The following is a 14,559-nucleotide window of genomic DNA, read 5'->3' as shown; positions in this document are numbered from 1 at the left end:
ACACATTTGCATTGACCGCCAGTCAAACTTCTACCACTTCCTGAGTAAATCCAACGTTCCTTCGCTGAGATATGACCGTTTTAACTTGCGCCCCCCACTCGCGGATATCAGGAAGTATTAGCGCTTTTGGCCGTTACCGTTAGCAACACATTGCAAGCGCTAGCTAGCTAGCAAGCACATCAATGCTTGTTTGCAACAATGAACCATGTGCTTGCCAACCAACATTGATAAAGCCACATTTAGAACAGCCACAGACAGTTCCAAGCCAACTACTTAAATTTGAGAATAAACTTAAATAGGGATGCACGATATTATCGGCACCGATATTTATCGGCCCGATAATGGGAAATTAATGTTTATCGGTATTTATCGGTTTTATACAATTTTAGCCGATATTTTGCCGATAATATGAAGCCGGAAATATTTCTGCTTCCGGTCTCCGCGCTCATGCTGCTGCGCCTGCGTACAGGCACGCAGTGTATAGACGAGACGAGAGCGAAACATGCCTTCCCCGGTGTGTCTGACATTATTCACAGTTTCTGAGGCAGATAGTGCTGCGTGACACCGTAATAACGGTCTGAAGCTGGACCATGCGTGACACCGTAATAACGTTCTGAAGCTGGACCATGCGTGACACCGTAATAACGTTCTGAAGCTGGACCATGCGTGACACCGTAATATCGCGTTCTGAAGCTGGACCATGCGTGACACCGTAATAACGGTCTGAAGCTGGACCATGCGTGACACCGTAATAACGTTCTGAAGCTGGACCATGCGTGACACCGTAATAACGTTCTGAAGCTGGACCATGCGTGACACCGTAATATCGCGTTCTGAAGCTGGACCATGCGTGACACCGTAATAACGTTCTGAAGCTGGACCATGCGTGACACCGTAATAACGTTCTGAAGCTGGACCATGCGTGACACCGTAATAACGTTCTGAAGCTGGACCATGCGTGACACCGTAATAACGTTCTGAAGCTGGACCATGTGTGACACCGTAATAACGTTCTGAAGCTGGACCATGTGTGACACCGTAATAACGTTCTGAAGCTGGACCATGTGTGACACCGTAATAACGTTCTGAAGCTGGACCATGCGTGACACCGTAATAACGTTCTGAAGCTGGACCATGCGTGACACCGTAATAACGTTCTGAAGCTGGACCATGCGTGACACCGTAATAACGTTCTGAAGCTGGACCATGTGTGACACCGTAATAACGTTCTGAAGCTGGACCATGTGTGACACCGTAATAACGTTCTGAAGCTGGACCATGTGTGACACCGTAATAACGTTCTGAAGCTGGACCATGCGTGACACCGTAATAACGTTCTGAAGCTGGACCATGCGTGACACCGTAATAACGTTCTGAAGCTGGACCATGCGTGACACCGTAATAACGTTCTGAAGCTGGACCATGCGTGACACCGTAATAACGTTCTGAAGCTGGACCATGCGTGACACCGTAATATCGCGTTCTGAAGCTGGACCATGCGTGACACCGTAATAACGGTCTGAAGCTGGACCATGCGTGACACCGTAATAACGTTCTGAAGCTGGACCATGCGTGACACCGTAATAACGTTCTGAAGCTGGACCATGCGTGACACCGTAATATCGCGTTCTGAAGCTGGACCATGCGTGACACCGTAATAACGTTCTGAAGCTGGACCATGCGTGACACCGTAATAACGTTCTGAAGCTGGACCATGCGTGACACCGTAATAACGTTCTGAAGCTGGACCATGCGTGACACCGTAATAACGTTCTGAAGCTGGACCATGTGTGACACCGTAATAACGTTCTGAAGCTGGACCATGTGTGACACCGTAATAACGTTCTGAAGCTGGACCATGTGTGACACCGTAATAACGTTCTGAAGCTGGACCATGCGTGACACCGTAATAACGTTCTGAAGCTGGACCATGCGTGACACCGTAATAACGTTCTGAAGCTGGACCATGCGTGACACCGTAATAACGTTCTGAAGCTGGACCATGTGTGACACCGTAATAACGTTCTGAAGCTGGACCATGTGTGACACCGTAATAACGTTCTGAAGCTGGACCATGTGTGACACCGTAATAACGTTCTGAAGCTGGACCATGCGTGACACCGTAATAACGTTCTGAAGCTGGACCATGCGTGACACCGTAATAACGTTCTGAAGCTGGACCATGTGTGACACCGTAATAACGTTCTGAAGCTGGACCATGCGTGACACCGTAATAACGTTCTGAAGCTGGACCATGCGTGACACCGTAATAACGTTCTGAAGCTGGACCATGTGTGACACCGTAATAACGTTCTGAAGCTGGACCATGCGTGACACCGTAATAACGTTCTGAAGCTGGACCATGCGTGACACCGTAATAACGTTCTGAAGCTGGACCCTGCGTGCCACCGTAATAACGTTCTGAAGCTGGACCATGCGTGACACCGTAATAACGTTCTGAAGCTGGACCATGCGTGACACCGTAATAACGTTCTGAAGCTGGACCATGCGTGACACCGTAATAACGTTCTGAAGCTGGACCATGTGTGACACCGTAATAACGTTCTGAAGCTGGACCATGTGTGACACCGTAATAACGTTCTGAAGCTGGACCATGTGTGACACCGTAATAACGTTCTGAAGCTGGACCATGCGTGACACCGTAATAACGTTCTGAAGCTGGACCATGCGTGACACCGTAATAACGTTCTGAAGCTGGACCATGCGTGACACCGTAATAACGTTCTGAAGCTGGACCATGTGTGACACCGTAATAACGTTCTGAAGCTGGACCATGTGTGACACCGTAATAACGTTCTGAAGCTGGACCATGTGTGACACCGTAATAACGTTCTGAAGCTGGACCATGCGTGACACTGTAATAACGTTCTGAAGCTGGACCATGCGTGACACCGTAATAACGTTCTGAAGCTGGACCATGCGTGACACCGTAATAACGTTCTGAAGCTGGACCATGCGTGACACCGTAATAACGTTCTGAAGCTGGACCATGCGTGACACCGTAATAACGTTCTGAAGCTGGACCATGCGTGACACCGTAATAACGTTCTGAAGCTGGACCATGCGTGACACCGTAATAACGTTCTGAAGCTGGACCCTGCGTGACACCGTAATAACGTTCTGAAGCTGGACCATGCGTGACACCGTAATAACGTTCTGAAGCTGGACCATGCGTGACACCGTAATAACGTTCTGAAGCTGGACCATGCGTGACACCGTAATAACGTTCTAAAGCTGGACCATGTGTGACACCGTAATAACGTTCTGAAGCTGGACCATGTGTGACACCGTAATAACGTTCTGAAGCTGGACCATGTGTGACACCGTAATAACGTTCTGAAGCTGGACCATGCGTGACACCGTAATAACGTTCTGAAGCTGGACCATGCGTGACACCGTAATAACGTTCTGAAGCTGGACCATGCGTGACACCGTAATAACGTTCTGAAGCTGGACCATGTGTGACACCGTAATAACGTTCTGAAGCTGGACCATGTGTGACACCGTAATAACGTTCTGAAGCTGGACCATGTGTGACACCGTAATAACGTTCTGAAGCTGGACCATGCGTGACACTGTAATAACGTTCTGAAGCTGGACCATGCGTGACACCGTAATAACGTTCTGAAGCTGGACCATGCGTGACACCGTAATAACGTTCTGAAGCTGGACCATGCGTGACACCGTAATAACGTTCTGAAGCTGGACCATGCGTGACACCGTAATAACGTTCTGAAGCTGGACCATGCGTGACACCGTAATAACGTTCTGAAGCTGGACCATGCGTGACACCGTAATAACGTTCTGAAGCTGGACCCTGCGTGACACCGTAATAACGTTCTGAAGCTGGACCATGCGTGACACCGTAATAACGTTCTGAAGCTGGACCATGCGTGACACTGTAATAACGTTCTGAAGCTGGACCATGCGTGACACCGTAATAACGTTCTGAAGCTGGACCATGTGTGACACCGTAATAACGTTCTGAAGCTGGACCATGCGGGGCTTTTGAAACCATGTTTGGACAGTGGAAGATAACTAAGGAGCGGGTGCACGTTGTGCTGAGGTAATAAGATAATTACTCTTAGGTGAGCCTTTTTTGTTTTCATAAAAGGAGGCCAGATCTTGGCTAAAAAAAGCATTGTGCACTGTCTATAACAGATTCTGTTTGTTAGAGGAAATAATAAATGAACATTTGAAGACTCAGACGTGTTCTCTTTGTTGTGTTAACAATAGTGATGTAAGTTAGATTTGGTGAGATCACTATGGAATATTAAATCATCAATCTTTGCTCACTACATAGCCTTTCTTAGATAGATAGACTTTATTTGTCATTGCTACAGTACAGGTACCAAACAACGAAATTTAGGAGGGGAGGCTCCCCTGGTGTTTAGGAAAGGAAAAAGAAACACATTTTAGAAAAAGCATAGATGCATAAAATCACAAGAAGGTAAGGAGCTGGTTTACATCAATAAAGGCTATGTACACAATCCACTGTACTATACTGCACAGATAGTCAACTAGGGTTGTCATATTGCACAAGAAAGTATTTTTTCACATTATTTTAAAGTGTCACAGTTTGCAGTTTCTTACCTTCAGGTGTGCATGAACTACAGGTTATCAACTGTGAAATTATATCTGAATGGTCTTTATTGTCATTGCTATAGTACAGGTACCAAACAACGAAATTTGGGAGGGGGGGGGGCTCCCCTGGTGCTAGGAAAGGAAAAAAAAAAAGTTTTTTTTTAAAATAATATATATATCGGTTATCATATCGGTTATCGGCCACGAGAAGCGGGTAAATATCGGTATCGGTATCGGTTGGAAAAAATGCATATCGTGCATCCCTAAACTTAAATTATTAAATGTTTTAGAAAGCCTATCAAATTTTTCCAGGACAACACAAGATTTCCATGTTAATTTTCAATTTTGCTCAGTTTCCATGCCTTTTCCAGGTATGGAACAGGGCTCATAAATGTCCATGTTTTCCCTGTTTTCCAGGTAGCGTGGCAACCCTGCCTAGATCAGTGTAGAGACTGATCCTAGGTCAGTGTAGAGACTGATCCAAGGTCAGTGTAGAGACTGATACTAGGTCAGTGTAGAGACTGATCCTAGGTCAGTGTAGAGCAGGGGTGGGCAATTATTTTTCCCAGGGGGCCAAATGAGCAACTGAAAATATTTTGGAGGGCCGGGCCAAAATTCCGAACTCAATTATGCATAATATACATTTTATTATGTATATTATGTAAATGGCATTGTTTTTGCCATATGTATTATGTAAATGGCATTGTTTTGACCGCTGGTAAGAGTGTATGTTATTATTTGGCAATTAAAAGGTGAGGTTAGCTTTCAAAAATATCATTTATTCAAATAGAATTTCAACACTGCAGGTAATGGGAGAGGAAACCAGCTGCATTTCATCCTCAACCTTTTTGAAATCTTGAAAACGCCTTGAAAATTCATCATGCAGTGCTCCTAACATGGATGAGTACCTGTGCCGGTGATCAGCTGATGGTTTGACTTCTTTCAGGGTTTTCATGTGTTCGAGATTGTTGCTGCCTAGTTGCCTTGAAATGAATTTCAACTTTGTCATGAAGGCTTTCACATGGCTATGCATTTCATGAACAAAAAGGCCCTTGCCCTGCAGTTGTGTGTTCAGTTCATTCATCATTGCAGTCACATCAACAGCAAATGATAAATCTGCCATCCAGTCCTTATCAGACAGCTCTGGGATGGTTTTGCCTTTCATCTCACAAAACTCCTTTATCTCTGATTTCAGAACCCAAAACCTTTTTAGCACTTTGCCCAGGCTGAGCCATCTGACAGCTGTGTGGTACCGGACATCACCATGTTCGCTCTCTTCCTCCTCCAATAGTGAAACAAACTGCCTGTGATTTAATGCTCGCGCTCTGATGAAATTAACTGTTGTAGTAACAACATCAACCACATGGCTAAGTTTTAGGACTGACTTGCACAACGCTTGCTGATGAATAATACTGCTCTGCGTTGAGTTCACTCACTTTATCTTGCATTCTTTTCAAAAGCCCAACATTTTTCCCTGTCAAATTCGGACATCCATCCGTAGTGACACCTGCCAGTCTGTCCCATTCGAGTCCCAGTTTATCCATGCATGCGTTTACCTCGGTGAACAGATCACTCCCCGTTGTGGTTCCTTTCATTGGCCGGATTGCTGCCAGCTCCTCCGTAAGCTTGAAGTCGCGCGTTTTATACTAATATACAAATTAGTAGTCCATATTTGTTTGAAAGTTCTGCGTTCGGCATCCACTTTCCTCTTTTTGGCATGAGCCGCCATTTTCGCATTTTTCAGGGGTGACACGGAAGGTAGACAGTTCAGGGGTGACACGGAAGGAAGACTCTGGTTGTCAATCACACGCATTTCACGTGCACGATTGCGTGCACTGTGAGAATAAATGGGCTTCAAAATAAAAGCAATGCGGTTTTAGTCCACCCATAAGATAATTAGAAAATATAATATATAAAAAAAAATATTTTTTAATATTTTTTAATTATTATTTATTTTCTAATTATCATGTAATCTTTCGCGGGCGGTCAGAATCATCCGGCGGGACGTATTTGGCCCGCGGGCCGTACAATGCCCAGGTCTGGTGTAGAGACTGACCCTAGGTCAGTGTAGAGCAGGGGTCGGCAATAGGCGGCCCGTGGGCCATTGCTGGCCCGTCATCAATAATATTTGGCCCAGCAGATTATTTTGAGAATCCACTTTTTTTTTCTTTTTTTTTCTTTTTATAATAATATCGGACAGACAGTCCCACATATAGCGCCTATAATGTCCGAATAGAGAATCGTACTCCACCTGAATAATGCTTATTGTACTTTTATCCATGTTGAGAGTGAATGACACAGGGACAGACAATCAGGCAGCAAGGTGCACCGAAGCGCACTGACGCTGAACCCCTCAGAGTGAATCATAAGCAGGTGAACGCGTCACGGTGCTGAAATAGCCGACATACCGTGTGTGGTTTGAACAAAATAACACGAGCTCAGTAAGCCATTCAAACGTAATGTTTACGTATATGTGACTGCAACACACATATGAACAGTAACAACGCAAATTCTGTTTAATTTTCTGAAAAACATTGAAAACAAAATCGGCGCAAACAAAAAGCATCTCCCATCGGTCAGTATTTGCTTGATATCTGGTGATATTGACGTCACTTTAATCCACAGGCAGTTCTCAAGGTTTTTATGCATCCATCGATTCCTCTCGTGCGTCTTTATCGCATTCATTGACGAAAAGGACGACTCGCATGTATAGAAAGGGAACATTGTGAGCACGGAAAATGTCTCTCACAACGGCTTTGCATTGATGAAACCAGGTAGGATGAACGTATAGTTCGCTGTCCATTCCTCTTTAAATGCCCTGTTTCCACCGTCAACTTTCCTCTTTAGACCTTTGGAGAGTGACATTATGTTTCTCTTGCTAGCAGGTTAAATGTTTGGCTAACTTCACCCGCACGCAAACAACCAATCCAATACTAATAATGTGACCTTGTCTGGGAGGAGGGGGGAATAATTATCAGAATGAAACTATGTTACATAATTATTAGAATAAGTTAGGCTACGCTACATCGTCAGTCCACACATTTATTATTCAAAAACATGGAAAAGTGTGAAACTACGTTTCAACGTTGTTGAGAATCACAACACAAACTCGCTAGTCAAGCCAAAATACTGCAACATAATGGATTGGACAGCTACCTAGTTAACTAGAACACTACTTTACATTGTTAGCAGGTTCACAAAACAAGCTGTGTTAGTTGACTAGCGATGTGTACAGTCGAAAGAAAAGTCAAAGCATTAGAACGTGTCACATTTTTAAACAATCAATTACTTAAATTAACCTTTGATTATGTTCGGGCCCGCCATCTAGTGGCTCAAAAAAAAATTGGCCCGAGGCCAAACCTAATTGCCGACCCCTGGTGTAGAGACTGACCCTAGGTCAGTGTAGAGACTGACCCTAGGTCAGTGTAGAGACTGATCCTAGGTCAGTGTAGAGACTGATCCTAGGTCAGTGTAGGGACTGATCCTAGGTCAGTGTAGAGATTGATCCTAGGTCAGTGTAGGGACTGATCCTAGGTCAGTGTAGAGACTGACCCTAGGTCAGTGTAGAGACTGACCCTAGGTCAGTGTAGAGACTGATCCTAGGTCAGTGTAGAGACTGATCCTAGGTCAGTGTAGGGACTGATCCTAGGTCAGTGTAGGGACTAGGGGTGGACTAATCCGTGATCCATACGGATCGCCCTCCATGGTACATGTACATGTGTACCGCGGATCAATTGCAACATTTTAACAAGTACCGGTAATAATATTACTTAATATTAGTTAATACCTCTTGTAAATCACAATGTAGAGTTGCCATGAAAAGATAAACGCGACAGTTGCGTGCTTTGTTTTACTCTAAAGTGCAATGATAGGTTGATAATGCAGAAAAAAAGAATCTGTTGTTTACTCACTACACGTGAAGCTGGAAAACCACAACAACAAGGCTGCGTTCGTAAATTCGCTCTGGAATCTGATCAGCATTCAAGGAACGCCTCTTGTCCAATCAAATTACTTGGTCCCTTTATGACGTCGGACCCAGTGTGCGCTCCAGCGCTCTGAAAGCTAATTTACGAACGCGGCCCAAGTGTATCATGGCGAGCTAGTTACGTTGTTCGGCGGAGAAGAACTCGAAATGCCTCCCTCGTAATTTAAATCCCATGTATGGGAGCACTTTGGCTTCTCTGTCAATTATGACGGGAGGCACTAAAAAGGTAGCTCGACAACTTCTGATAATGTAGGCATTTTTTTCATACCATGTTCAAAATAAGGGTTCACTTTATTATTTAGTTAAAAGAGGCATAAAACATGTTTATTCGTCTGCTTTAAAGAGCCCAGTGATTCGAGCCCCGCGGTGGCGCAGCGGTCTAAGCATCAGCCACTGGTGCAAGCTGCCCACCGGGGACTGGGATCGAATCCCGGTCTCGCCAGACCCGGATATGGCCGGGGCCCACAGGGAGCGGCATATTGAGCGGCCGCTCCCAAGGGGGGGGTATAGGACTATTTCCGGACAAGGATCCGTCGCGCAACACCGCCCCCGTCTGGTGCTGGAATAACAGTGTTGGGCTCGAGGAGCCAGACAGCTAGTCTGCCTGGCTATCTCCTCTGGGGCTGCCGGCCACGGGTTCGTGCGGCGGATCCTACGCAATAGGCAGGGGATAATTGGATACTAGGTTGGGTGCAATTGGATACCAAATTGGGTGAAAAAGGGATAAAATCAAAAAAAAAAAGAAAAAAAAAAAAAGAGCCCAGTGATTCATTCTCATATTGCACTATAATTTAAGTTTAATGTGTATTTCAGTATAATATGTAATGTTTGAGTGTAGAATATGTTTATAATTATATATATATATATATATTTCCTGTAGGGACTGACCCTAGGTCAGTGTAGAGACTGACCCTAGGTCAGTGTAGAGACTGACCCTAGGTCAGTGTAGAGACTGACCCTAGGTCAGTGTAGAGACTGACCCTAGGTCAGTGTTTACCTGTAGGGACTGCGACAGCTGGACAAAGTCCCTCTGGACCGTCTGGCTGGTGTCCACCTGGGAGCGCAGGCTGATCACCTGACTACGGAGCTCCAGACACTGCTGCTGCAAGGCAGCCTGGGAGGGAGGGGGAGGGAGGGGGAGGGAGAGAGGGAGGGAGAGAGAGAGGGAGGGAAGGAGGTAATAAGAAGGTACATACTGGTAACAGCAATACATAAACACACACACACACACGTGCGCACACGCACACACACGCACACACTCGCGCGTGCACACACACTCACGCACACACACATACATACTCACGCACACGCACACGCACACACACACACACACTCACGCATACGCACATACATACTCATGCACACACACGCACACACACACTCACACACACTCGCGCACACACACACAAACTCACGCACACACACACACACACTCACACACACACACACACTCACACACACTCGCGCACACACACACAAACTCACGCACACACACACTCACACTCCCTCCCACTCCCACTCCCTCCCAGTCCAGTCTCTCCTCTACCTTGTTGGTGCTGAGCGTCTTGGTGTCTCCCTGCAGGTGAGACAGCGCCACCCGGAGGCCCTGCAGCTCGGTGCGGCAGCCCTGCAGCTCCGCCTGCAGCCTCTCCCTCTGGGCCTGGACGCGCTCCGTCTCCGTCTTCAGACTGGACAGCTGGACTACAGACCACAACAACCACTAAGACAGCTGGACTACAGACCACAACAACCACTAATAACTATAGACCACAACAACCCCTAATAACTACAGACCACAACAACCACTAATAACTACAGACCACAACAACCACTAAAAAACACCAAGAAACACTAAGAAACATGAATAAACACTAATAAACATGAATAAACACTAATACACACTAATAACACTAATAAACACTTGGGTCATGATAGAAGTTACAAAACTAGCAATATATTCTGAATGTGTGTACACACGTGTACACGCACACACACACAATAACTTAAAATCACTCACCCTCTAAAACTTCTTTTGGTGGAGTTTCAGGGTAGAGAGAGAGAAAGAAGGAAGCATTATAAAAAAACATCAAAACCATCAAAGACAAGAACAGAGAGCAGTGTTTCCTCCAGGATTTTTCCCATTAGTGGCGGAGCGGTTATCTTTCGCGCGCGTGCGCTTTTTTTTTCCGCGTACTGGCGCTCAAAACAAGGACGTAGTTTCACCAAAAACTATAGGGTGGCAACAATTATAATTTCTTAAATAGCGGTTAAGTCATTAAAGCCGAGCAGGTGATTTTATATAGAAGGTGATCAAATACCAATATATCCTACAGCTGCAGCGGAACATGCGGAACGCGCATTACACACACACACACGTGAGAGTACACGCACAAAACCGGCTAACGTTACTCATTAACTGTTTACACAAGTAAAATCACAGTGTGACAGTCAGATGGAGCATTCGGTAAACAACAACAGCAAGGTAATGCTATCAGCTGAGTTAAAGAAAACCAACTCTTACCTCTGAGGACACCAACATGAGCCGTGTTTACCCGTACCTCCGCCGTTCTGTTCGTGGTGATTTTAGAGGCAATAGATTATTTTTGCCCCGCGCATATTGCTATGAATAGTTCGAAGCTAGGTGCTTGCACGTTAGGTGCGAGAATGCTCGGTTAACCCATTAGCGGGAACATTATATTTGTTTCACAAAATAGGCTGATTTAATTGACCATGAACATCAGAGACATACATTACGAATGTTCATTTAAAATACTCTATAGTGAGCACTGGTATAAGAACATGAACCAGAGAACAGCAGTACATGCAATAACCCACAGTCGTCGCTGATGATGTTGCATTTTCGATTAGGATACAGGATTAAAGGCACCGGCGACGGACTAAAAGAGAAATCCGTTTACCGGCTTTTTACACGCACATGAGTTGTTGTAAGACTCATAAATGTTTCATTTCCATGGCAAAACAAACAATACACAACGAGGGTTTAGTACTACCACCGCATGATACAGCTGCATGTCATAAACTCGTGTAGAACAGCTGGGGAGTCTGAATATGTTTTCAACAAGGCAACAACTCTGCTTCTCACTCCAATTTTAAATTGAGCTACGACTGCTAAGCTAACTAGCTAGATGAGTGTAAGGTTGCGTTCGTAAAGTCGCTCTGAGAGCGCTGGAGCGCACACTGGGCCCGAGTCATAGAGAAACCGAGTCATTTGATTGGATGAGAGGCATTCCACGAGTGCTGATCGGATTTCCTGAGTGAATTTACGAACGCAGCCAGTTTTGAAAGCGCGTCGCCGCGCGCCTGTTGAGAGATTCAGTCTCGATTGCAGTGCGAACACAAACGACGAGGTTAATTGCAACATTGTAACATATTGTAAATAACTACGCCCTAAATCGTACCGAAATGTTGGTCTGGAAGCGGCCTAAATCTAGCTTCAATCTGCTTTTTTTCTGTTCTCCGGTCATAATAACTCGCTGCCTTTCTGCGCAGCCTGAATCAAAGTGGACTGTCTGAATCAATTTGTGGCGGAGGAAATTCATTCGTGGCGGCCCGCCACCAATAAATGCATATAGAGGAAACACTGGAGAGGGAGAGAGAGGGGGAGAGGGAGAGAGAGGGGGATAGAGGGGGAGAGAGAGGGGGATAGAGGGAGAGAGAGGGGGACAGGGAGAGAGAGGGGGATAGAGGGAGAGGGGGAGAGAGAGAGAGAGAGGGGGAGAGAAAGGGGGAGAGAGGGGGGGAGAGGGAGAGAGAGAGGGAGAGAGAGGGGGATAGAGGGAGAGAGAGGGGGAGAGAGGGGGGGGGGAGAGGGAGAGATGAACACACCGCTCTCCTCCGTCCGTGTCTCCAGCTGCTCCTTCAGGTTGACGATCTCAATCCGCAGTCTCTCCTCACTGTGCGCCCCCTACAGGTCAGAGTGGAGAGGTGCAGTCATCAAACTGATAAGCCAAGAGTTGTGTTGTGTAGAAAGGACACAGGTTTTCTAAAGTGAGGGGTTAGGTTAACTCATTGAAGAAGACTTGTAGCGTCATAGAAGAAGACTTGTAGGGCCGGTTTCAGAGACAAGGCTTAAGCCTAGTCCTGGACTAAATCACACTTTCAATGTAAAATCTCCATTGAAGATGTTTTTTAGTCTAGGACTAGGCTTAAGCCTTGTCTGTGAAACCGGCCCGTAGAGTCATAGAAGAAGACTTGTAGTGTCATAGAAGAAGACTTGTAGTGTCATACCCAAGAAGACTTGTAGTGTCATAGAAGAAGACTTGTAGGGCCGGTTTCACAGACAAGGCTTAAGCCTAATCCTAGACTAAAAAACATCTTCAATGGAGATTTTACATTGAAAGTGTGATTTAGTCCAGGACTAGGCTTAAGCCTTGTCTGTGAAACCGGCCCTTAGTGTCATAGAAGAAGACTTGTAACGTCATAGAAGAAGACTCAGAACGCACATATCTAGGAAAAGTCATGAAAGGAGGGTCCTGAAATTATATAGAGTGCAAAGATATAAAAAACTAAGGGTGTTCACCAAGGGTCTTTAACACTGTTCTAGTGTTAAAGACCCCACCCATGGCTGTTCTAGTGTTAAAACCTCAACTATCATCCCAGTCCCGAAGAAAAGCACGGTGAGCTGCCTAAACGACTACCGCCCGGTGGCACTCACACCAATCATCATGAAGTGCTTCGAGAAACTAGTCCGGGCCCACATAGTCACACGCCTCCCGCCCAACCTGGATCCATACCAGTTCGCCTACAGAGCCCACAGGTCCACAGAGGACGCCATCGCGACGACTCTCCACTCCACTCTATCCCACCTGGAGAGGGGAAACAGCTACGCGAGACTGCTCTTTGTGGACTTCAGCTCTGCCTTCAACACCATCCTTCCAGACAGGCTAGTGACCAAACTACTAGACCTGGGACTATCACACTCTATATGTGCATGGATCAAGGACTTCCTGTCTGACCGCCCCCAGAGGGTGCGGGTGGGCTCCCACACCTCCACAGCCCTCAGACTCAGCACTGGGTCCCCCCAGGGCTGCGTGCTAAGCCCCATCCTCTACAACCTCTACACCTACGACTTCACCCCCGTCCACCCCAGCAACTCCATCGTAAAGTTTGCAGACGACACCACCGTGGTGGGCTGCATCTCGGGGGGGGACGAGGCGGCGTACAGGGATGAGGTAGAGCAGCTGAGCAAGCTGTGCAAGGTTAACAACCTGCTGCTGAACCAGTCAAAGACCCAGGAAATCATCGTGGACTTCAGGAGGAAAAAATCTGAGGTCCAGCCCCTGCTCGTCGAGGGAGGGAGCGTGGAGAGAGTCTCAACCCTCCGATTCCTGGGGGTGCACATACAGGATGACCTGCCCTGGAAGATCAACACAGCAGCCATCATCAAGAAGGCACAACAGGAGGTGAGAGTCCTCAGGAAAGACCACATCGGACAGGAGATGCTGGTGACCTTCTACGGCTGCGCAGTGGAGAGCATCCTCACCTACTGCATCTGCATCTGGTTCTCCAGCTGCACAGCCGCAGAGAGGAATGCGCTACAGAGAGTCGTGAGATCGGCCCAGAAGATCACCGGCGCCCCCCTCCCCTCTCTGGAAGAGCTGTACAACACACGCTGCCTCAGGAAGGCCTCCAAGATCTCCAGAGACCCATCCCACCCTGGGTACGAACACTTTGCTCGGCTGCCCTCGAACAGGCGGTTCAGGACCATGTTCGCAAGGACAAACAGACTGAAGCTCAGCTTCTACTAGGGGTGTAACGGATCCGTTCGGATCGCCCTCCACGGTTCTGAACGCATGTGTACCGCGGATCAATTGCAAAATGTTAACAAGTAATAATATTACTTAATATCTTACTTAATATCTCTTGTAAAGCACAATGTCGAGTTTCCATGAAAAGATAGACGCGACAGTTGCGGGTTTGTTTTACTCTAAAGCGCAATGATAGGTTGA

General features: G+C 46.5%; 1 protein-coding gene across 1 annotated transcript in view; it reads right to left on the bottom strand.

Moving 5' to 3' along the window:
- The window catches only part of rabep2 (rabaptin, RAB GTPase binding effector protein 2), a gene marked incomplete at its 5' end in the record, with an annotated part of 45,467 nt that overhangs the window by 19,133 nt on the left and 11,775 nt on the right, over positions 1-14,559 (bottom strand). Inside the window, 3 exons of the mRNA XM_080523030.1 lie at positions 9,588-9,704; positions 10,137-10,291; positions 12,437-12,515. Of these exons, the coding sequence (XP_080379156.1) occupies positions 9,588-9,704; positions 10,137-10,291; positions 12,437-12,515 (351 nt within the window). The remainder of the gene's footprint in view (positions 1-9,587; positions 9,705-10,136; positions 10,292-12,436; positions 12,516-14,559) is intronic.

This window comes from Nansenia antarctica (genome assembly GCF_963989245.1).
Source record: "Nansenia antarctica genome assembly, chromosome: 2".
Taxonomy (NCBI): domain Eukaryota; kingdom Metazoa; phylum Chordata; class Actinopteri; order Argentiniformes; family Microstomatidae; genus Nansenia; species Nansenia antarctica.
Note: the sequence above shows the minus strand (reverse complement) of the source record. Positions and strands in the feature narration are given on the sequence as shown.